The sequence below is a fragment of the Opisthocomus hoazin genome, chromosome 8 (assembly GCF_030867145.1).
Source record: "Opisthocomus hoazin isolate bOpiHoa1 chromosome 8, bOpiHoa1.hap1, whole genome shotgun sequence".
NCBI classification, from domain to species: domain Eukaryota; kingdom Metazoa; phylum Chordata; class Aves; order Opisthocomiformes; family Opisthocomidae; genus Opisthocomus; species Opisthocomus hoazin.
The window spans coordinates 72525432-72550552 of record NC_134421.1 but is presented as its reverse complement, the minus strand read 5'-3'; the positions used below and the strand labels follow the sequence as shown (position 1 = coordinate 72550552).

The window sequence follows — 25121 nt, the reverse complement described above, 5'->3', positions numbered from 1 at the left end:
AAGAATCATCTCTCGGTTTACTCCGTTTTTTACCGATTTAGCTGCAAAAATCACGGCTTCCCTTTTGGGGCAGCATTTTCATCTCATTCAAGGATGGAAGTCAGATGGTAATGCGTGGCCAGCAGGTCCAGGGAGGGGATTCTGCCCCACTCTGCTGAGACCCCCCCAGGAGTCCTGCGTCCAGCTCTGGAGCCCTCAGCACAGGACAGAGCTGGAGCTGTGGGAGCGGGGCCAGAGGAGGCCCCAGCAGTGATGCGAGGGCTGGAACCCCTCTGCTGGGAGGAAAGGCTGGGAGAGCTGGGGCTGCTCAGCCTGGAGAAGAGAAGGCTGCGGGGAGACCTTAGAGCAGCTGCCAGTGCCTGGAGGGAGCTTATAAGAAAGATGGGGACAGACTTTTTAGTAGGGCCTAACGACAGGGATAATAGTTTTAAACTAAACTATTCAGACCAGATAGAAGGAAGAAATTCTTCCCTGTGAGGGTGGTGAAACCCTGGACCAGGTTGCCCAGAGAGGTGGTCGATGCCCCATCCCTGCAAACATTCAAGGCCAGTTTGGACGGGGCTCTGAGCAACCTGACCCAGCCGAAGATGTCCCTGCTCACTGCAGGGGGGGTGGACTAGATGGCCTCTAACGGTCCCTTCCCACCCAAACCATTCTGTGATTCTGTGATTTTAATGACGACAATCACACCTCAGTATCCAAAATCCAACCCAGATGGACCACACCTTTTCTAGGAAAGCTCATGGTGAAAAAAACTGGGGTGGCTGAGCACCCAAAATAGGATGCTACTGCATGAGCCTGAGGAGGGAAGAAAGGTGGGGAGTGGGACAGAAGATAATGTGGAGCTGCTCCTCTATGGGTCAGAAACTGCTGAATAGCAACCTCCCCCCCATGCGAAGCAACGGGCTCCATGGAGCCTGCAAGAATTTGGTTAGATCCCAGAGCCAGAGGTGGGCTCACTGGTGGTCTCCTCTCTGTGTGGAGCTGTGGCTCCTTTGGGTACTGATCAGTGGTCCCTCGCTCTAGAGGAAGGCAGTATGGAAAGCCATAGGAAATCAACTGGAGGTGAGTATTCCTTAGCACGAGGGTGAAGGTGTTCAAAAAACGTGCAGACATGGCACTTTGGGACATGGTTTAGTAGGCATGGTGGTGTTGGGTGGATGGTTGGACTTGATGATCTTAGAGGTCTTTTCCAACCTTAACGATTCTATTCTATGACTCTATGAATTATCGCCCTAATCATCAATGCTTCGTCACCAGTGAGGAAGGAAGGTTCTTAGGTGCCCCAGTTAGCAAAGACCTTTGCATCAGCCCCAACTCTCAGCATCTGAAACGTGGAAGAACAATCTTTGAACTTTCTTTGGCCAATTCAGACGCAGCATGTGAAACAGGAAAAGAAATCCTGATGCTACCATGCGATGCTTAGGAGTTTCACAGATCCCACTGGCCAAGAATGACCCATCTATCACCTGCAATGACCAGCCCATCCTCAGGCACCACTCTTCATCGGGTGGAATGAAACTACCGGTTGCACAATGCAGCTGGTGGAAATTCTTCTTTAGGGACACCAATAAGGACATGTGGCTTGGCAACAGAAGGACTCACTACTAGCCTTGAGTTGGCCAAAACCCCCAAAATAGATGAAAAGTGAATCAACTAAAGATCACAGAATCACAGAATGGTAGGGGTTGGAAGGGACCTCTATGGGTCATCTAGTCCAACCCCCCTGCCCAAGCAGGGTCACCCAGAGCAGGCTGCACAGGACCTTGTCCAGGCGGGTCTTGAGTATCTCCAGAGAAGGAGACTCCACAACCTCCCGGGGCAGCCTGTTCCAGTGCTCCATCACCCTCAGAGGGAAGAAGTTCTTCCTCACGTTCAGTTCTTGCTGTTTAGAGAGTAATTAACTGTGGAGGGAAACGGAAGAATGTATCTCAATCTACATAAACACGGGTGTCTAGTACCACCATTTCAGGTGGGGTTTGGGTCTCCTGTAACCTCTGTGTCACACCTGCTAGTCCTGCTCACTCACCTACGCCATGCAAGGGTCTTTCAAATGACACTCTGTTTAGGAAAGTGAATCATGTCCTTAGCAAGTCCCTGGGAAATTTGGGAACAGAGCCTGCTCCAGGTAGGGTCAGAGAGCTACTCAAGCCAGCTTTTAAGTAGCAGAAGCAGCTCAGCCACTTTAGCATGCCAATCTGCTTCTCCGAGATGGACTAACCCTGAGCAAAGGCCATGCTGAGCTGGTGCCACGGAGGGTACAGCCAACCTAAGGCTACTGAGCTGTGTTCAGTCCTGAATCGGTTGAGCATTGCTGCCAAGCCTGGAGCGGTGGCATGGTGAGCACATGTGCCTGAGCATGTGATGAGCATGTCTGTTGGAAGGTGTTGGCACAGGGCTGCTGGCTGCAGGTATCCTGGGTCTGCTCCTCTCTGCAGCGGAAGACAAGCACCCAGGGAGTTGCCACACAATGCAAGAATAGTTGTACTAGCCCACACCATGGTCCACCAAAAGTCCATGTCCCGGTGTCCCACCTCTGACCGTGGCCAACAGCACCTGCCCAGAGAGGAGCAGGTCAGTGACGGTTCTCTAGATCACCATCCCAGCTCCTGGGGACTCGGTGAGCCAGAGTGATGCCTCCGAGAAGTGCTCTTACCTCCATGGGTACGTGCTACACAACTTGGGGTTCCTGCTGGTGGAGAGATTTCCATAAGTGACTTAAAGGGGCTGGAAAAATGTCTGGCTCTGCTGTACGGGTCCTGGGCCATACCTGCCCTGGACCCTACTGTCCAGATATCTTGCTCTGCCCTAACTCTAACGCTACATCATGGCTTGACCCTGTTGTTTCTCCCAGTTGGGCTGCTGCTGTCCTTTGCTCATTTTCCCTCTTCCTATATTCTAGCAGGAACTGGCCCCAGGCCATTGCTGCGCCCTGCTCCTCTCTCCTGTCCTCAGCTGTGAACTCGAAAGCACCTTTCCCAGAACTGGCCACTGGTCCTCATCTGTCCCGCTTCTGCCCTAGCGTTGATATTTTAGACCGTACCAGCCGTGCCCTGCCTACTTCTACACCTTCCCAGTGAAACATTGCTAATTCCGGGATGCATCGGTAGGTTGAAACGCTCCGCTCCCCGGCTCAATCTAATTAAGAGAGAGACCTCTGCGAAAGATGTGACTTTAGTGCACGGAAAAGTGATGAGCAGTGACTCTCAAAAACGTATCGCACAGCACCGGTATCTGTTATTTCCTAGCAGATGACGGGGTTTGAAGCACTGCGGTATCTAATGAGATCTGACTGACAGGGTAAACCAATCTGCTACTTAAGGACTTGCATGTGTCTTTCTATCTGTGGGGCTTGTGCTGGAAAGATGCAGCCTACCGTGAAAAAGGCAGGACATTTTTCTAATTGCTTCCATTTGCAGGCTGGAGCTAGGCAATAGAGATGCATTTCAAGCTGACAATCCAGTATTTACCTTTATTTCAGCTGCAGACGAATGCCTGAGATGGCTGTTCTTCACACGCTGATGGTTCCCCCTTTCTCTGCGATTTTTTGTGTGTGTCACGCCAACTTCCCTTCTTAAAAAATCTGTCCTTCCTCTAACAGCTCTGTTTGCTGTGCATTTAAGCAGAAGCTCCCAGCAGGGTACCACACCTTCAGCACACAAACCCGGCACAGGCAGAGCCCACCTTTAAGCACGGGAGCAGAAAGCAATTTCTAGATCAAACAGGAGCTCCAGGTAGGTTATGTGAGAGCTGAGACTGGGAGTTCACATTCACATATACTTCCAGGGGTGTCTGTTCCCGTGGGATGACTCTGGATGTTTGTTCAAGCTCAATCTGGAGTCTGGGGCTAAATTTTGACCTTGTTTGAACAGTGTCAGTCAAGGCAGTCCAAGGCTAGACAACAGAGAGACCTCAAACCAGATCCCCATGATGTTACTGGACCCTTCAGGAACTCTAACATGTAATTGGAGATTTGTTTGTTACATCGAGCCAGCAGCATGCCCTGGCTGCCAAGAAGGCCAATGGGATCCTGGGGTGCATCACGAGGAGTGTGGGCAGCAGGTCGAGGGAGGTTCTTCTCCCCCTCTACTCTGCCCTGGGGAGGCCCCATCTGCAGTACTGTGTCCAGTGCTGGGCTCGCCAGTTCAAGAAAGATGAGGAGCTACTGGAGACAGTCCAGCGGAGGGCTGTGAGGATGATGAGGGGACTGGAGCATCTCTCCTACGAGGACAGGCTGAGGGAGCTGGGCTTGTTTAGCCTGGAGAAGAGAAGGCTGAGAGGGGACCTCATAAATATCTGCAGGGTGGGTGTCAGGAGGACAGGGCCAGATTCTTTCCAGTGGTGCCCAGCGACAGGACAAGGGGCAATGGGCACAAACTGAAGCAGAGGAAGCTCCAGCTGAACATGAGGAAGAACTTCTTCACTCTGAGGGTGACGGAGCACTGGAACAGGCTGCCCAGGGAGGCTGTGGAGTCTCCTTCTCTGGAGATATTCAAGACCCTCCTGGACAAGGTCCTGTGCAGCCTGCTGTGGGTGACCCTGCTTTGGCAGGGGGGTTGGACTGGGTGACCCACAGAGGTCCCTTCTAACCCCTCACATTCCGTGATTCTGTGATCCTCATCTGGTTGGCAAATTAAACAGTGTTTAAATGGCCTTCCTCCTCCCATCTCTTCCTCTTCCTCTTGGCAAAGCTTTCCCCTAACACCAGCCAGCTCTTTACGGCTCACAGGTGAGCACGGAGCATCTTGCTCCAAAAAGAGCAGATGACCCAGTGAAGCCCATTCCTTGTTCTGGTAGGTGCCAGCCTTTGCTGCTGTAGAGGAAAAAAAAACCCTTAACTAAAAGCAAAACCAACTGCGTTCCCTCGCTTCTCCCTGGACAGCGATCTCTTGCAAAACAGTAATGATCATAAAAAATAATTAAAGACTGAATTGCAATTTAAACACATACAGAAATCCAGCTAGAGACGTTATTGCACATCCATGGGTTCAAAAATATTGCTGTGGTCTCCCACGAGGGCGGAGAAAACCTTGAATATTCCTCTCCTTGAGCTCTGCATGGCACACAGACCGTGGGATGAAAGATGCCTCCCCATCCCTCCTCGAGGCTCCTTGTAACACAGAAACCTCTGCCACCAACTCCCCTGATCTCTGCTGGCCCACCAGATTCCTGGAGGGAGAGCTGCAGGCAAACCTTTACCTGCCCACCCCTCCTTTTTGGCCATTCTGCTTGGGTTTTTCTGAATGAGAAACCAGCACGTGATTGCTCTGTGGGAGAGGCGAGCTGCTCCCCCGGCTGCAGGCACCGAGGTGACAGCCGCACCGACCGAAGGACAGCCGCTCCCACCAACGCACGGGGCAGGATGCAACCGGTGTCACCAGGAGATACCAGTGAGATGTGCCGCAGCGCTGCGGGAACGGAGGAGGCTGCGACTCTTCACAGGGGACAGATGAGAACGTTGCTTTCCATTTTGGCACTACTCTGCCTGTGAAAAATCAACTTTTCATAGAATCATACAATCATTAAGGCTGGAAAAGACCTCTGAGATCATCAAGTCCAACCATCAACCCATCACCACCATGCCTGCTAAACCATGTCCCGAAGTGCCATGGGTCTAGAGAACAAGTCTGATGAGGAGCAGCTGAGGGAGCTGGGGCTGTTCAGTCTGGAGAAGAGGAGGCTGAGGGGAGACCTTCTTGCTCTCTACAGCTCCCTGACAGGAGGGTGTAGTGATGTGGGGGTTGGTCTCTTCTCCCAAGTAACCAGCGATGGGACGAGAGGAAATGGCCTGAGGTTGTGTCAGGGGAGGTTTTGATTGAATATTAGGAAAAATCTTTTTACTGAAAGAGTTGTGAAGCATTGGAACAGGCTGCCCAGGGCAGTGGTGGAGTCCCCATCCCTGGAGGTGTTTTGCCCCTTGGAATACAAAGCACAGAACGGTCTTCCCTTTTCTGGATCTGTCTCAGGTCACTTAGGAAACCCAGGGTCTGTCGCGACATTTAGGACCCATTTCAAGGCTGCAACTTTTTAACAAAACCGTTGATACCAACCCTTCATCCTCCATGCTTGCACGGCCCGCCTGCCTTCACACCCCAGCTGCTGTGTCTCCAACCAGTGCCACGCAGGTCTTTCACATTTCAACCCGCTCAGCTGTGACCGGCGGTGCCCAACACCATAAACACAGCGCCTGTTCCAGAGGAGATGCCGTAAAAGGCGTCTTTTCACTCCACCTTTAATGGCTCTGCCCAGATCACCATTGCCAACCCTGCACGTGGCTGCCTCGGCGTCCCCAGCACAGTCATGGTTGCAGCCCAACACCGTGTGCGATGCTTGATGTGACTTCCATAGCCTGAAGCTGTGGAAGTGCAGGGGACCAAGTGTAGGCAAGAGGAGAAGGTCCTTGGACTCGAGTGAGAGCAGAGAATTGCTAAAATACAACTATGACATTTTTAACGCAAGCAAACAAATAAATCTGCCCTCTATGACCACAAAATCCTGCCTGGCCCATTCATGGCTAACGCCAGTGGTGTAGCACACGCGTTTTATGCTTTATGTAGACCTGGAAATGAGCTTTCACATTCATCTTTGTATTTCTATGGTCTGAGAAAGCCTGCATTAACCTGGGCAGTTGCTGGACATTGCGGTGGGGCTGTGGTTTCGGTCTCCTGATCCAGACCGAGACCTGGTCTGCAGACTGTGCAGCCTGGGGAGCCGGAGGGAAAGCCCTGTGGCCTCTTCCCAGGCCACTTCTTTCATGTTTCATGAAAAAAACAAAGCTCAAGGAGAGACTGAAGCTTCCCTGGAATGGGATGGACACCCAAGCCTGGAAACCAGGCAGAACTCCTTGGCCCGCCCACTGAGCCCATACCACACTGCTGCTGACAACGTACAGAATCACAGAATGGTGGGGGTTGGAAGGGACCTCTGTGGGTCACCCAGTCCAACCCCCCTGCCGAAGCAGGGTCACCCAGAGCAGGCTGCACAGGACCTTGTCCAGCCGGGTCTTGAATATCTCCAGAGAAGGAGACTCCACAACCTCCCTGGGCAGCCTGGGCCAGGGCTCCGTCACCCTCAGAGGGAAGAAGTTCTTCCTCATGTTCAGCTGGAACTTCCTGTGCTTCAGTTTGTGCCCGTTGCCCCTTGTCCTGTCACTGGGCACCACTGAAAAGAGTCTGGCCCCGTCCTCCTGACACCCACCCTGCAGATATTTAGAAGCATTTATAAGGTCCCCAACTTGGTTTTGCTCCGCGTTTTTGCTCTGATCATCCACACTATTTGTGTAGTCAAATAAAGCAAATGTTGACGAGTACTTTGTGATTTGCAAGAACCACCACCAAGCTGACGGTGAACACCAGGACTCACACCCACAGGCCGTGCTTTCAAAACCCAGTCTGCAAAGAACACCACCACCCACCCTACGTACCACAGAGCCGGACAAACAAACCCATCCGATTCCAGCTGGACAGCCAGAATTTCCTAACCTTAGACCTTCTCTTAAATTAACTGCAGCTCTACAAGTAACTGGTCAGCGGCTAAGTACTGTCACGGAGGCCAAAGTCACTAGAGGCAGAAATTAAGAAGAAAAACTTCTAACAAGAAAAATCCCTTCACTTTAATTACCATTAGCAATGCAGCATGACAGAGAGAGATAAACACACATGCACCTACACAAATAAGGAGCTTGGGAACACAAAGTAATTACTTTGATTTTTTTTTTTTTCCCCCACCGACATTCGAAACTTATTAGTCTCAAGAAAGCGCGTATCAGCAAAAGACTGTCACCTCAGGGATAAATGAGGAATTTGTTTGTAATTCATTTCCAGGAGAATACATCCTGGTGTTGTTCCTGCAGAGCGGGAACGTGCTCTGGCCAAGTCTAACAGCCAAAGCCACTTCTTCAAAATGTTTATTCACATCTTCCTGAGCTTTTGTCCCTGGAAATGTGAAGTTCGCCTCCATTGATTGTTTCACTAACACACCAAGAACCAAGCAAAGAAAGTCAATGAAGCCTCTCGTTTTTTTTCAGTCCATTTCCAGTTTAGGAAAATTGAATTAATCTCTTTACTCAGAGCAACTCAGACATCCACATTCAGGCAATGAAAATCATTACAGAGGCCACTAAAACCTATATCTTTAAAGGTTACAACGCGAAGATTAAAAGCGCCTCCGGGAAAAACTGAAATGGCTCATCAAAATAAAACCGTTGAGTCAACAGTGGGAAGCCTGGGCAGGACTGGCCCCTTCGGGTCCCGACTCATATTTTAAGATGCTTCCTCCGCTCTACGGAGCGATACCGATGACGAGTGGATGCTACATGGTTCCACACATCGCAGCGTGTTTGGACATCAGGGATCAAGGAGCTGCCAAACAAATTCAGCCCCCTAACCCAGTTACTACAGGGCTGCTACCGGGTGTAAAAACTCACTGAGGGCACTCACGTACTGATCTGCCTGCCTGAAAAGTCACCCCCTGACCCCAGACAGTTGAGGTGGGGCTCATCTTGCCCAGCGATAGACGTCTGCCAGGGATAATTCCACCTGAGCAGGTCACCTCTGCTCCCTGATCCTCGTGAGAAAGCAACAGGCACTCCGAGGAGACCCTTCACTTCATTTCAAAGAAAATTTAAACCGATTCAGAAAACTGCGCTCTAATCTTCTCGCTACGTGCTCTGAAGGGAACGGAGGGCAGCCAGGTCCGACGGAGACGTGACTGCGGTGGACCTCTAGCTACAGAGCAAGTATTCATCGGTTCAACGGGTCAACACGTATACCTGAAAGCTAAACTCAGGCTTAAGTACTTTGCTGGAGTTGAGCACGTGTTCTTCGGGCTGCCACGGCCCACGTGTCTGCGAAATGCCCGGCGTGCGTTTTCATTACAAAGCCAGCAAAATCCCCTCCTTGAGGAATTTATAATCCACGCAGTCACCAAAGGAAGGGGAGCGACGCGCTGTCATCACCCGGTGGTGCAGCCACTTTCTCTCCATCTTCATGCGCTCAAGTGCTCTCGTTACGTGAAAATTACTTAAGGACAAACACGAGAAATGTCATCCCCCAAGAGTCAGGCTCTCTGCTTCTGAACATCTGGCGTATCACCATCAGGGCATTTTGGAGTTTTTTCCTAACGTGGAGAATCAGCAGGCAAGGCAGTTCCCAGACACAGGCAATGAATAAGAAATCTGCTGCTCAGCAAAACTGAGAACAAGAGTTCTCCATCCTCAGGCTGGAGTGAGGCCAAACGACGGCGAGGGAAGAGCAGCGACTCCTGCGTAAGGACACGTTCCCTCCTCCTGCCTCCCCTCTGCTCCTACCTTGAGCAACTCCTTCTTCACCCCTGATGCCTCATCCTAATGTCAGATAAAGTTCCATTTTCAGGAACGTTATCATTTCAGAGCCTCACAGCCCATCTCCTTGTTTGCTCCCTCTCCTTCACTTGTGCCAGCACAGCTGTTTGCAACGCCCGCCGCGAACCAGATCGGGGAGCTGATCCTGCCAAAAAAGGAGAAAAAGCTGATGCAAAAACCAAAACACAGCCCTTCCCCCCCCAGGCTGGATCGTCTCCCCGCTCTGATTTACTGCGTCGCATCAGAGCCCGCTGCGCGGAGAACGAGGAGAGGACGGTGGTATCTGCTGAGGTCTCGGCATCGTGGGGTACCTGCCAGCGCAACCACAGATTCTCACCAAGCCTTCAGAGCTGGATGCTGCTTCCCTCCCCGATGATGGTGCGCAGCAAAAAGGTGCTGATCTTTTGTTGTGTGCACAGCAAATAAAATACATTGTGTTTTGGGGGGGTAGTTTTCCAGATGAACCAGGTAAAACCAAAGTGTTGATCTAGGGAGTAGTTCAGACCTGCCCAAACCAGGGGAGTTTGGATCTACTCGCACCCCATGTCCATCAGGATGCCCATGGATGGGAGAAACAAAGCCCTTCCAGCAGCTGATTTAACTGCTCTGCTTTGGGTGCACGACCCTGCAGAAGGGGACAGAGCTGATAGGACACAGGTGACGGAAGACCGGCCAGAGCACAGCCCTAATACAGATGATCCTGGGAATAAATTTACCTTCTGCAATCACTGACAGTGAATTAAAAGGAATTTTAAGCCTTCTGACTTCAGGAGAGAGACGTTCGCTGGAGACAGCATAAAGACTTCATCTCCAAGTGTGCCAGGCTCCACAAAGAAGTCTGTTTTTGTGGCAAAGAAGAAACACGTGGAGGGCATGGCCATGGCTCAGCAAGAAAGTGCAATTCCTGGCCTTGGCCAGGAAGGGATGGCTTCCCTTCCCAAAGTGACAAACCTGGGACAGCAAGAAATGGCTTCTGAGTCCTGGGCGAAGATGAGATCCAGAGCATGGGTCCCCCTCGCTCTGGCAAGATGACCTGAGAACAGTTTTCAGGCTTCAAGACAGGGGTGTTGCCTTTCCTGTACACCTCAGCACCGCGGGCCAGTGATTCAGACTGGCCAAACTCCTCTCTAAACACTCATGGACGTGAAGCTTAGATCTGAACTTCACCAACCTCTTATCCTGGAGAACTGAGGAAGTGACAAGGAGAGTCTTCTGGCTCCTGGCACTGCAAGGAGATTGGGTGCATGCACGAGACTAAAACCAGCTGATCTGGGCACAGATGTGGTAAGTAGAAATGCTTGACCCACGGTGAACTGGGATCAATCTGAGCTCTCCAGTCCTGGCCATCAAGGTGAGCGATCTGGGAACACTCTCTTTTCAGTATTCTCTCCATAAATATCCATAAAGCTTCTAAGCTGGTCAGAGGAACCGAGACCTCTTCCAACACACGAGTGGTTGGTGGGGCTCAATGTGGGGCATGCTGATTGCCAGTGAGCGTCGAGTGGGTATCATGACAGGAGACCCAGTTCTCAGCACTGCTCTTACTTAATCTGCTCAAGGAGCTCTTTGGTTTTTTCCTTCTCTGTTGTGACCAACCAGATGACAGTGCGGTATTTCCCCGTGCACCTCCATGGAGGAGAGCAGACCAGTGCAAACAGACTCACAGAATCACAGAATGTAAGAGTTGGAAGGGACCTCTGTGGATCATCTGGTCCAACCCCCCTGCCGAAGCAGGGTCACCCACAGCAGGCTGCACAGGACCATGTCCAGGTGGGTCTTGATTATCTCCAGAGAAGGAGACTCCACAACCTCCCTGGGCAGCCTGGGCCAGGGCTCTGTCACCCTCAGAGTGAAGAAGTTCAGTGACTTGGGTTTCCCCAGATCGGATCCACATCTTCCAAAAACCCCTCGTTTCTGCACTGAGGAGCCGGGCAGCTCCCGCAAAGGACATGGCCATGCCATGTCTTCCAGAAAATCATGCAGGACCACAGAAGCTGATATTGTGGCCAGCAGGTCGAGGGAGGTTCTCCTCCCCCTCTACTCTGCCCTAGTGAGGCCCCATCTGCAGTACTGTGTCCAGTGCTGGGCTCGCCAGTTCAAGAAAGATGAGGAGCTACTGGAGACAGTCCAGCGGAGGGCTGTGAGGATGATGAGGGGACTGGAGCATCTCTCCTACGAGGAGAGGCTGAGGGAGCTGGGCTTGTTCAGCCTGGAGAAGAGAAGGCTGAGAGGGGACCTTAGAAATGCCTCTAAATATCTGCAGGGTGGGTGTCAGGAGAATAGGGCCAGACTCTTTCCAGCGGTGCCCAGCGACAGGACAAGGGGCAATGGGCACAAACTGAAGCAGAGGAAGTTCCAGCTGAACATGAGGAAGAACTTCTTCCCTCTGAAGGTGACAGAGCACTGAAACAGGCTGCCCAGAGGGGCTGTGGACTCTCCTTCTCTGGAGATATTGAAGACCCACCTGGACAAGGTCCTGTGCAGCCTGCTGTGGGTGACCCTGCTTCAGCAGGGGGGTTGGACTGGGTGACCCACAGAGGTCCCTTCCAACCCCTACTATTCTGTGAAGCTGAAAGTTTGGGAAACCTCCAGCTGACACCTTGCTGCAAAAGTGGAGAGCAGTCAGAAGCCCAAGAAGCGCTCTACGAAATGTTGTGAAGGCATAAATTGGTGTCCTACTAAAACTCACAGCAGCTGCAGATTTATCTGGAAGTTAAACTGCATGGATGGGCGATTTCTTCCAGCGTAGATTCGATGAGTCCGTAACAGGGCAGCTGTTTGGGACACACGGGGCATCACCCAGCAGCACCCGTCTGGTGAAGGACCGTACAGGGACACGGCCTCTGACCCCCCAAAGCACATGGGGGAAGCAAAAAGAGGAAGGGGGTGGGGGGAGGCATGAAGCTGAAGGGTGGTTTTTTAATACTCTGTGGTTGGGATTTTTGGTTAATGCAGTGAAACCACTAATTACAGCTAATTAAACCTGCACTGAGATCAAAGCTCAGTGGAAACTACAGGGGGGAGAAAACAAGAGAGAAAAGAAAGGAAAAGAAAATACGGATTTTGTTGTAACCAAGTCCTTAATTGAAAACTAAAGCAGCTCTGTTAATTAAAAGCAGCAAAACCAAAATGAGGGCATGCTCCGCAGATACACAACATGAGTCCAGCATCGCGATGGAGAGAACACGACTTTCCCACGCTGTCAGCAACGAGCAGCTTTTCTTCCAGACCCTGCTCTGCTTCTGGCTCCTCTATAGGGAAAGTTCTTCTCACGATCCATATTGCAAAGCATCGGTGACTTTTACCTTCCACAGCGCCGAGCACCTTGGGCTATAAAGTGGGGAGAGCAGAATTCCTCCAGACATGTGCAGATTTCATGAACAAGGAAGAGTTTTTTCCCACCACCAACACCGAGTCAAGAGGAGGTGGGTCAGTGACCAGCATGTCTACACCAGGCCACCAAAAAACCCACTGGCTGCAAAAGGAAGGGGTTCAATCTGTAGGGTTGTCTACCCCTTACAAGATATTATAGGATATATACGTGACAGCCACCTGCTGTCCCTGCCACGCAGAGAACCTGGCGTACGGGTTGAAATTTCATCCCCAACCTTGATACCCAGCAATAGGGACCGAACATCTGGAATTTCGTGATGGAAGTGGCTCCACTGCACCTGGGAACCAAAAATCCTCTGAGCTACGGGAGAGGTAAGGAGTGAGGTCAGCACAGACCCAGGAGCTAAGAGCTGCTCCTGGACCACAGCGAGATCTCAGCTATTTCACTCTTTCTCTTGTGCCCATGCCCCTCACGTCTGGGTCCACATACTATCGTGTTATTCAGTGATTAATATCGCACGGAAAATGAGCCGTGGCCATGACTTGTTGCAGTTTACCCCTTTTCTCTGCAGCTGAGCCCCATGATACTGAAAGCATCAGGGCATCTCCCCAGCAGCTTTCTGGGCACATCAGCCCCAACAAGCAGGCTGCTCCTAACACCGGGGCGGAAGGATGTGGCTTTCAGGCAAGAAAACTCCAATGTAGCAGGACTACCGTGTTTCCAATTCCTCCAACAACAGGGAGGGAAGAAAACAGATCTGCAGCATACTCAACCCCAGCTCCAGCTCAGTTCTACCTGCAGGAGAAAGATGCTACCCGCAGTATCTGCTCCATTTGCTTTTGAATCTCCCAAGTGCTATGCAGGATACAGGAGTTCCAGTGCTCGGTACTCGAGTGGTCTGCTCAAATAACATGGGTTTTACTCAAACTGAATTATCTTAATGCCCCAAATCTTCTCCTGGGTTGAGGGCAGCCCCAAGGGAGAACATCTGGGCTACCTTCCTTATCCAGTTCTGAACCACAAGTGAAGACAGGTGGTGGAGAAGCATCGCAGCAGCATTGCAGAGGGACATGAGAGCAGAAGAGCGGTTTGCCACTGAAGGAAGGGATCCAGGTCTGGATCTGCTGGACCTGGGGTCCAACACGCACAAGTCAAGCATCAAGAGTGTCTCTCAAAGGAGCCCTCCCTCGACCATGCAGCCATCCTCAGGTAACGTGAGCACCCAGGTGGCAAGCACAGCCTATTGCTTCCATTTCTATCAAGAATAAAATCAGAAAGAGAAACACTAACTGGCAATGGAAGAGACTTCTTTCAGAGCACTGCGATGTCTGAGGGATCTCTGAAGCACACTGGCTTCCCCTTCGCTGTGCAGCACCCAGCAGATGGCAGCAAGTTATCGCTTATTCCTCTGGTCTAGGCCAGCCTTGCGCATTAGGCAAGAGGCACAAATCTCTCCTGCTCCTGTATAACCAAACAAAAAAATCCCCTGCCTACCAGTGGTAGCTGGAGAGGAGCCCTGAACGCCGAGCATCCGAACCAGAATCGTGCTCTGAAACAAAACACCCTCTGAAACCCCGCTGCCGCGGTTCCAAGATTGCTCCCGGTGGCGTTTTCCAGTTGTCCCCCATGCAATAATTGGAGGTGGACAGGAGGACCCTGCCATCTCCATGGACGTTTGTGCTGAGAACAACGGACCAGTTTGCACCGGGAAACTGTAGCACAAGGGCACCCCTACCTCTTGTCCCCGACTGAGCTACTCCTCAGCACGGAGGGTCTATACCCACTCTGCTGCTGCGGTTCATGCGAACTTACAAGCAAAAATCGAGTGCTTCTTAGCAGAGCTGAGCAGATCTGCTGCTTCCCAGACGCACGCCAGTCCCTTCCTATCACACCGTGTAGGCATCTCAGCACCTTGACCTTGGGACCCAACCCAGCCAGTGATGCAGCAGTCTGACGCTGGTTTGAAAGAAAGCTAGCGCTCCAGTTGCATCCTCCTTCATCAATACTCTCTTCCCAAGTAAATAAATAAAGACAGGTTTTGGGTAAAGGCTGTGTTTCCAGGACCCATTTAGGGTAACTGGTATTAATTGTAATTGCTTCCTACAAATGCCCTGGCAGTTCTCACTTACTTTGAAACCAGTACAAGGACTGGTGTCACTCTCTCCTGACTCTCTGCAGGTGGCTGTATGGGTGGAGGGAAGATGTTTGCCCTGAGAATGTAAGAATACAATCAAGCACACATACATCGGAGCCTCCTGGGTGTCACTGGGAGAGGACAGATGCAGAGGAACAAGGTCAGAGCAGCAGCTGCAGCTCAATTTTGCCGGCGAGTGGAAGCAAAGGTCATTCTCTTTTAGAGAATAATAAAAATTCAAGCAGCTCTTGTATACCGAAAGACACATTTCATCACAGGCATCTGAACTACATTTCAAGGGCTTCTTCCTGGGCAACCTGCGAACAACCACCTAGCACGCTGATGGCTTCTCCCCGTATCTGCTCACTGGGGACTTCTCTGGAGTGGTTGGGATCCGCTGGCAGTGTAGATGCCACATCTACTATAAAGATGTGGTCAGAGCCAAGGGCCCTAGCAACGTCTTTAGCAGCAGGAAAACATTCCTGGTCCCCATGGGATGGATGGCCACAGCAACCGCTAACTCGAACGGCAGCAGCAGGGAAACCTCCGATCTAACTCTTAGGTCTACGGACACCTCTGGTTTTCTACGCTGCAAACCATTTAAGGGATGAAGGACACTTTCAGACCCAGTAACGACGAGCAGCACCACTCAGAAACCTTTGTCTCAGAGGTCAAAATGACACTGTGCCGTGTGAAATGTTCACATTTCATCACTGGTCTCTCCCTTCCCCTCGCAACCGCCTCAATTAACTTTCAAGAATAGGGCAATTTTATCACTGCTGTATGTCTGAGAACGTGATTTTTTTTTTTCCCCCATGAAAAATGAACATCTAAGAGTTGAGCGATATTTTATTTAAGGATGTCTGAAGCACAAACCTACTCCTTTTTGACTACCTGTGATGAAATCTCTGCGTAAACATGCAAGTGTAATTTTTGGTGGGGACAGAGGGGGAGTAGGAAAGAAGGCACAAGAGAAAACTGAGATCCAAATTTGAAGCTGAATTTTATCCCTCTAATGCCATAAATCTAATTTTTGGTCGAAACTTCCAGCATTTGGAGGTATTTGGAACTCACGCTCAGTCCCAGGCTTTGCAGTATGTGCCTAGGTTATTATACATGGGAAGAAAATGCTGCTTTTTCTTTAATATAGTAGTGGATGCCCTAATGACTGACTGCACTTCTGCTGGCCTAGATACTGAACACACACATATGGGAAAAACCTTTTAATATTTGCAGGAAATTTAGCAAATGCTACAAATCCTTTTGTGACACCTCAGCAGTCAGAATCAGCCTATTTCACCCTTTCTCCTGGCAGCAGAGAAACTCCTTGCTAGAGCTCGCAGAACTTGGCAATTTATTTTTTTTTCAGTGGAAACGTGCTCCGTCTCTGCTTCGTGATGCTCTGCAGAGAGTTTCTCTGCCCCGCTCTGCGTCGAATGGAGAATCTCAAAGCAAAACTCCTTTGAAAGGAATTTTCCCCCTGCCATGGTACTACTCCCAAAGCAGCAAATCCTGCTGTTGTCACCTGCGGGTTACCGATCTTTCGAAAAATGTGGTTTAAACAGCAAGAGTCTCACCAGAACCAGCGCATGTTGCATGGGTTAAGATTTTGCTGTGAATCCTCTACGTGATTTTGGCTTCAGAGGAGCAAGGTCTTCTCCCTCCAGCTTCCCTGGTTGGGGTTTCTACTGCCTAAGAGCAGAACGGGGATGCCCAGGGCTCTTTGGGGCCCACAGAAAGCCTTGAAGAATATACAAAAGGTGAAAAATAAAAACAAAACCAAACCTAAAATCAAAAGGACATCACCCAGGAAAATCTTTAAATTTTTTTGGCCCTTTCTCAAACGGTCCGGTCTTTTCTATAACCCCGAGCACACCACACTTTCAATGTTTCAGCTTTCAGACAAGGACCACATAGGACCTGTCCCAGAATTAAAACTTAACGTATGAAGAGCGATTGATTGTTAATTGTGACTGATTGCTTCTTGAACCCTTAGCGTCATGCTCTCACGGACAAAGAAATATCAAGAGGGCAAGGGAGCAACAGGGGCAGCGAAGCCACTGTCCAGGAGAAGTGTGAGCCAGTCAGCTTCAGACGAGGCTCGGGTCCAACCTGGAGGGCAAAAAGGCTCCATAACTGCCTGAGAAAACCTGTTTTCCTGTGTGTGGGAAAAAAAACCCACTAACAAACCTATTATGTCTTTCCCTGATCAAAGGAGTCCATGGCTTCTAACCAAGTTCCTTAAAGAAACCAGAGTAAATGTTGAATTATTTCGCCCAAGGGCAAATGCAAAGACGGGAGATGGGGCAGTGAGCCCCGGGCTGGGTTAGACCCCCTTCAGCAATCTTCTCTCCCATTCAGTAACGATCACCCAGTTCCCCACAGAATCACAGAATGGTAGGGGTTGGAAGGGACCTCTGTGGGTCACCCAGTCCAACCCCCCCTTGCTGAAGCAGGGTCACCCAGAGGAGGCTGCACAGGACCTTGTCCAAGCGGGTCTTCAATATCTCCAGAGAAGGAGACTCCACAACCACCCTGGGCAGCCTGTTCCAGGGCTCCGTCACCCTCAGAGGGAAGAAGTTCTTCCTCATGTTCAGACGGAACTTCCTGTGCTTCAGTTTGTGCCCGTTGCCCCTTGTCCTGTCGCTGGGCACCACTGCAAAGAGTCTGGCCCCATCCTCCTGACACCCACCCTGCAGATATTTGTAGGCATTTCTAAGGTCCCCTCTGAGCCTTCTCTTCTTCAGGCTAAACAAGCCCAGCTCCCTCAGCCTCTCCTCACAGGAGAGATGCTCCAGTCCCCCTACCATCCTCGCAGCCCTCCGCTGGACTCTCTCCAGTAGCTCCTCATCTTTCTTGAACTGGGGAGCCCAGCACTGGACACAGCACTGCAGATGGGGCCTCAGCAGGGCAGAGTAGAGGGGGAGGAGAACCTCCGTCCAACTGTTGGCCACACTCTTCTTAATGCACCCCAGGAGAAGTGAAGCAGGGTGGGAATTTACCCCGGTTACCAGGAGGGGGGTGTGTGTGGGGGGAAGGAAGAGCAGGTGAGCATTTCTCCATCAGCTCTGCCACTGCTCCCGTACTCGAAACAACCACTTGCTTCCATTTCTCATCTTCAAAAAGGCAGAACTGATAGTTAGCTACTGCACAAAGCATTTACAGATTCCTACATAAGCTATATCACAGAAGTACAAATCACTTTTATCCTACATTGATGTTGTTTTATGCTTTCTGGGGGTGAGCTGTTATGTTTATTTTATAGTTTGGATAGACCTCGGTAACGGGAGCCCCTGGGGTAACAGGAGAACTTGCTCGGGTAATTGTGAATTCAGGTGAGCAGGGCAGGGCTTGGATGCACGAGACACCTTGTTGATGTCAAAGGAGAATCTGGATAATAAGCATTCAGGAATCATCTGAAGAAGAAAAGAAAAAAACATACTCTCTAGATCACAGAAATCTGCCCCAAAAGAAAGAAGGAAGCGACGCAGCCATGAAAGCGAAAAAGAAATGTTGTTGAATTTATATTACGGGAAGAAATCTGCATCACAGGTACCACAAAGCAGCTGGTGCTGCTGTGTAGGAAGCTCAGGTATCTCTCCCGAGCTCCGCAGCTGCCGATGATGGTACCCAGCAGCTCCAAAAGCACAGGAAAAAATTTATTTGCCACGTCCCTCATCCATGAAGAAGGCCGGCGCACGTGTGTCTGATGTTGCGAATACGGCTGGTTGGGCGCATCACCCATCGAGCACGACTGGGAGTGGGGAACACGCTCCCTCCTCACCCTTCCCTTCAAACTCCACGTCAAATTATGCAGCACTACGAGTCAGAGCACCACGGCTATTCAGCCATCACCGCAAAGACCACGCCAGAAAACGGCCAGCCGTGCCGGGCCAGCCTCCAGCAGCGCTTGGTCAGCGTTTCATTCTTTGGGTGCCAGTTGCTGTCAGCGCATACTCAAGCTCTGTTCCGCCTGCCAAAAATCTGGGCTAATTTATTTGACATTGCAACAGATCAGAGGAAAAAAAAAATCGTTTAAAAAAGGCAAAATTGAATTTGGGAACTCTGTTCCTCAGAGAGTTAGTAATGGATCTTTCCTTCTCCCCCTCCTCCAGGCCTCAACGTTCATAGCTTCTCCATGTCAATGTTATTACGAAGAAACTAATTCAATAATGAGCTCATTCCCCATATGAGCGCCCAAGTAAATGAGGCACTCGGTCCTACCCACTCTCCCTCATCCGAGGGAGTCAAGCTTCTCGCGCAATTCGGTCTCCAGGAGCGATGGCCAAATGACGACACCAACTATTTCCAGTGTTTGTCGCGGGTCACACCCGAGTGCCACGCAAAACTCTGTCATTTGATCCACATGCCTTAAATTGCAAGTTCCAGACTCTTCCTTTGGCTGTTTCTTGGGCTCAGCTGCCCGGTGCTGAACCAGCTGCTGCCACAGCGCAGCGGCCAGTACAGCTACTGGTGGTCGGCACCCTCGGTCCACGTGCGAAACACGCACCGTTTAGTGTTTGCTTATTCCTCAAATGATCCCCGTTTGGTGAATAAAGCGGGAAGGCCGGTGAGAAACTTTCAGGGGATCTATCACGTCCACTTTTGTTTTTAGTTTGCTGTTCCTACTTTTTTAAGCGCAACAGAACGTGAAGGAAGACAGCATATGGCATCCCTGAGGTTCACACACACTCTTCCTGTGAGTTGCTAAAAGTTTAAGCCTTCAGTAAATCAAAGTATTACTTCTCTGGGCATGAATCCAGGCCCCAGATTCATCCAGTTTAAGCTCCACCCAAGACTATACCTAGAAGCTTTTCCTTGCTTGGGTCTTGGTCTTAGGAGAACCCTACCAGCAGAAAGCCCCAAGCACAGATGCTTTGGTGGGACCTCCACTTTGAGCTCAAGTGATCCACGTTGCTCTGAATGTCGCCCAGCAAGGGGGAAAAGTGAATATTATGATTAACACTTCTATGGGTTTAACTTGATATCTGTCCAGTCGCACGCACAAGTGGTGAAGCTTTTGGAAGCAGCTACCTCTGTACGGGTGGACATCAACACAGTAACAAACACAACGCGGGGCTCTCTGCTCACCTCGCAAAGTCCAGGTCAGCCTCACGCGACATGGTGATGTTCGTCAGGTTTTGCTGGAGGATGAAGATGTTCCTGCACATCTTCTTGATGCCAGATTCACTGATGCGCTTGAAGTAGTGGGCGCCGTTGATAAGAATGCAGGAAATCAGGTGGCCCAAACCTGCAAGGGTGAGGGGGGAAACAATAAAATCACAGGAGGAAGACATTTAGTGACAGTAATTCATCATAAAACCCATGGAACAGCACTGTTAGGTGGTACGTGTGAACTGGAACAGGAGATACACTGGACTGTACGTGGAAACAGCCCTCAGTATCTCCCCTGTGCATTTTTAGAAGATTTTCCTCAAAGCTTCCTTCTTTAGTAAAAACACAAAAACGCCCCGAAACACTATGGAAACTCAAAGCTGCATTACCAAAGCCATTGATATTTCCAGGGAGCTTCCAGATTTATAATCAGGCTTTGTGTAATGTCCCTCTCAGTCCCTCTCTCTGTCTGGGCAGAGCAATGGACCACTGCTGCTTTGACAAAATGACAGTATTTTAATCTATTACCAAAAGTGGTATTTTTTTCCCTGGTAAACTCCCAGTCTGCAAGAGCAGAAATGAGCTGCATTTCAATGCGCTTGATGTGCAACCTCTCTCTGATCAGCCCTGAGCAGTTTCTTGTGTCTGAGTGATGTCTCCATCTTCCCTCTGCTGCTGAAGGACACAGCCGGCAGCTAAAAGTCACAGCCCCCCCCAAAGTGACGTATCCGTTCACCTCGCATTCCAAATAGCAAAAAACCCCGGCCTGATTCACTCAGCACAGGTCTGCTGAAGACCAGAGATCAATTAAAAGTCTGAATTGAGCAAATACATTTGTGTACGGGCAACCAGCATGGGATATATGTAAATCCCCCAACTGGATTCCCCAGTACAAGAAAGATGAGGAGCTACTGGAGAGAGTCCAGCGGAGGGCTACGAGGATGATGAGGGGACTGGAGCATCTCTCCTGCGAGGACAGGCTGAGGGAGCTGGGCTTGTTTAGCCTGGAGAAGAGAAGGCTGAGAGGGGACCTTCGAAATGCCTCTAAATATCTGCAGGGTGGGTGTCAGGAGGATGGGGCCAGACTCTTTTCAGTGGTGCCCAGCAACAGGACAAGGGGCAACGGGCACAAACTGAAGCAGAGGAAGTTCCGTCTGAATATGAGGAAGAACTTCTTCCCTCTGAGGGTGACGGAGCCCTGGACCAGGCTGCCCAGGGAGGTTGTGGAGTCTCCTTCTCTGGAGATATTCAAGACCCGCCTGGACAAGGTCCTGTGCAGCCTGCTCTGGGTGACCCTACTTCGGCAGGAGGGTTGGACTAGATGATCCCCAGAGGTCCCTTCCAACCCTGAACATTCTGTGATTCTGTGGACTTAAGATGCGTACATTTCACAAAGACCACGTGTTTGAATTTCAACCTGATGGCTTAGCGAGATGCGGACAATCCCCATGACTCTGTGTGGAGCCACTTCACTCTCCTCGAACAGACACGGTGGAGCTGAGCTGTAAGAGGAGCTCCACAACTTGCTGGTGATCGCTCAGTTTGCCACAGATTTGCACCATTCAGGAAACATCTGATTAAAAAATGCTCCATCAGTAGCTACATGGGTAGGAGGGGGAGTACACAGATACTGAAAGCCTTCTCTAGGGCCAGTAAGCAGTGGCCAAAATCAGGCTAGCCAGGCTTGCAAAGCCTTCATCCCTGCTGATGTATTATATTGGGCAACGGGTGCATCTCCTGTCCCCACCTCATCCTGACTTTGAACAATGACCACATAAAAGGACACGTGTCCTGGCGCGCCGGCCAGAGAACTGTGCGTCAGCGCCACAAATGAATACAGGGGAGATGAACCAAGACATGATTTATATTCTCCAAGGTAATCACGACAGATGAGACACCAGAAGAGCTAATGTTCTCTAAATTTAATTTTAGAAATGGAATGGCTACACTTCGGATAGGAACCGTGCCATAATAGAGCTGTGCTTGTGATATATGCACACGCCCTACAGCTTCCCAACGAAGAACTGTCCTGCACGCACATCAACTTACTGCCTTCCTACTACGGGCCCGTTTCTCCTGCTTAGCCAGACGCACTCAGAAATGGTGTGGAGGCAACAGAATTTTGAGTGCTCTGTCTTTGCACAGGTCTCGCTTATGAATCGGCTGTAGGTGGCAACGGTACCGCAGTCTGCCTTAGCCCCAAAAGGAACTGTTGAGCTTTGGGATGAGAATGAAAAATCATTTCGTAAGAACCAAACTCTGCTGGTAAATGCCCGACCTTCGAAGATGTACTGGAACTTGTGCTGCTGGAGGCTGGCGCTCATGGCTTCCTCGATAGCACTGATGTCCTTGTTGAGCCGGACGACGAGGGGGTCATAGTCCATGCTCTCCACGTTGGCGACGATGGCGTAGTTCCCTTGTTTAGCCAGCGGGATCAGGTAGTGGAAGCAATGAACTCTGCGAGACAGAAGAGAGAGACGCTACAATGCAACAACCCCGATGTTAAAATACCGGTGGATATGCGAAGTGTTGCCTTCTTATCTTCCTTCCAGTGTTCGAGCAAGTAAAACATAACAATAAGTTTAAGAAATGGGTTAATATGACTGCATTGAACACATCACCCTCTTGACATGTCGTTGTCCCATCTTGAGAGGTGAACACAAAGGACCTTCCATTAACAGATCTGACCTACATCACCCCAGTAAGGTGGCCAAGTGCCTTTTCATCAGGTTCTCCAACCTCACAGACGCTGGTTCAGCAGCACTTCCATACTGAAGTAAGACCTCCTCCCTCATACCATAAAGGCCTAATAACAGTTCTAACTGGCAGAAGGAGCGAGCCAGGGGACATGAAACGATAATGAGTAGGCCAAGATTGTGCCTTTTCCCAAGCATTCAACACTATTGCAACTTTCTTCTTTTCTGTAGGCAACGTGCCCAACCATCACCCCTCCATCAAAGGAAAAATTCTGTGCATTCAAATCACCTATTAGGGTTCCACAAAAAACTGTAATTAGGTGAGTTCTCTTGAACCTAAAGAGGAAAATGTAATGTCTAGCAAAGTTGATAGAAAAACAACTTCTACTTTTTTAATTCTTGGGTTTCACCCACATCACTCAACAAGGATAAGTTAGAATCACAGAGTCATTAAGGTTGGAAAAGACCTCAAAGATCATCCAGTCCAATCGTCAACCCAGCACCATCATGCCTGCTAAACCATGTCCTGAAGTGCCATATTTAGACGTTTTTTTGAACACCTCCAGGAACGGTGACTCCACCACTTCCCTGGGCAGCCTGTTCCAATGCTTCACAACTCTTTCAGTAAAGAAATATTTCCTAATATCCAAACTAAACTTCCCCTGATGCAACTTGAGGCCATTTCCTCTCATCCCAATCCTGGTTGGATTCTTCTGAATTTCATCTGTCGGGGAAACACAGCCAAATTGATGTCTGGGTGAAACACCCCTTGCACTTGAAGCGTAACTCAGGATCAGCACACTGAGACAGAAAGCTCACACTGGACTGGCCCGAACAGCGGGGAGCTGTGTTGGGGTGGGAGCAGCTTTGACAAGTGTGTCCTTGCTTTCATTCCCCCCATCCTTCTGGGAAATGTCCTTGAGGTGGCCACCACAAACAAGTTCAATCTGGGGCATTTCCAAGAGTAAAAGCATCTGTTTGTACTCTTTAGTGCTTGCTCCTATATAATTTTACATAGGGTTTTTTAATAGGAAAATAGTGTAATGGACATTAAGTAACCTAAAACTCCATGGTTATTTGTAACAAAAGAAATGGTTAAGGATCGGAATGCGCCAACAGATTTCCTTTAAGGAAGGAGATATAAACCCATGGAGCAGGATCTCAGTGACCGCTGTCCTCAGGTCATGCCCACATGATACTGGAGAAGCAGAAGCCACCACCGGGCTGTTGCCAATGCGCATCTGGCAGAGCTGTGAACGAACGGGGGACCCTAAGCGAGGAGAAAGACGAGGGGATAATTGCGGTGTCTCAAATCAGCTTTGCTCGTTGCTGGTGTTTTCTTGGGCTGCACCTGCAACATCAAGAGGCCGGATAAATTCCCAGGCTCTTTACAAATGTGCCCCGAGTGCCTGTTTAAAGCACGGGGGTTTCTGTGAATGAATACAGAATCACACAGAATCACAGAATCACAGAATGTTTGGGGTTGGAAGGGATCTCTGTGGGTCACCCAGTCCAACCCCCTGCCGAAGCAGGGTCACCCAGAGCAGGCTGCACAGGACCTTGTCCAGGCGGGTCTTGAATATCTCCAGAGAAGGAGAATCCACAACCTCCCTGGGCAGCCTGTTCCAGTGCTCCATCACCCTCAGAGTGAAGAAGTTCTTCCTCATGTTCAGACAGAACTTCCTCTGCTTCAGTTTGTGCCCACTGCCCCTTGTCCTGTTGCTGGGCACCACTGAAAAGAGTCTGGCCCCATCCTCCTGACACCCACCCTGCAGATATTTAGAGGCATTTCGAAGGTCCCCTCTCAGCCTTCTCTTCTCCAGGCTGAACAAGCCCAGCTCCCTCAGCCTCTCCTCGTAGGACAGATGCTCCAGTCCCCTCATCATCCTCGTAGCCCTAAATACACATTGTACTATGCACCTTGGAAACGGCACGGATCCGGGGAGCTGGTGTAGGAATCTCGGAGAAACCTGCTAGGAACAGCCATCAGAGAGACCGGGATTTTTCTCTGTTACTGCAGGTGGCTGGAAACGCAGAGTGATGAATACAGGGAAGCTCCCACCCCACTGGGGATTTTCCTGATTCTTAGCAGCTCTTTTTCTCAATTCTCTCCACCCGTTGCGCAGAGCAACACGCTCCTGTCAGAAGGAGTATAGGAGGTGCGCAATGGTCTGCTCTAAAATGACAGCAAATTCTTTTCCTGAATTAAATTTGCACTTATTTCTGCTTAAGCACGATGGAAAACCACAGCGGACTGAGGCCAGAAACCCATTTAGGCTGGTGCCCATTCCATGAGTCCGGGTTAGCTCGGGCATCACCTCGCATCACATCGCAGCTGGAAAGCTGCTCCATTTCCATACCTTAACAATCCTGTCCTCGAATCCTTTGAACCCCAGCTCATCTGTGATGCCTGCAATCAAGTGGCCAGCAGGTGATGTTTCCGTCTGAACATGAGGAAGAACTTCTTCACTCTGAGGGTGACGGAGCACTGGCACAGGCTGC

General features: G+C 50.3%; 1 protein-coding gene across 1 annotated transcript in view; it reads right to left on the bottom strand.

Moving 5' to 3' along the window:
* EXOC4 (exocyst complex component 4) overlaps window positions 1–25121 on the bottom strand; it is a 481096-nt gene that overhangs the window by 18544 nt on the left and 437431 nt on the right. The window contains exons 16-17 of the mRNA XM_075429015.1: window positions 22202–22380; window positions 19900–20059 (exon numbers count right to left, since the gene is read on the bottom strand). Coding sequence (XP_075285130.1) covers window positions 19900–20059; window positions 22202–22380 — 339 coding nt within the window. The remainder of the gene's footprint in view (window positions 1–19899; window positions 20060–22201; window positions 22381–25121) is intronic.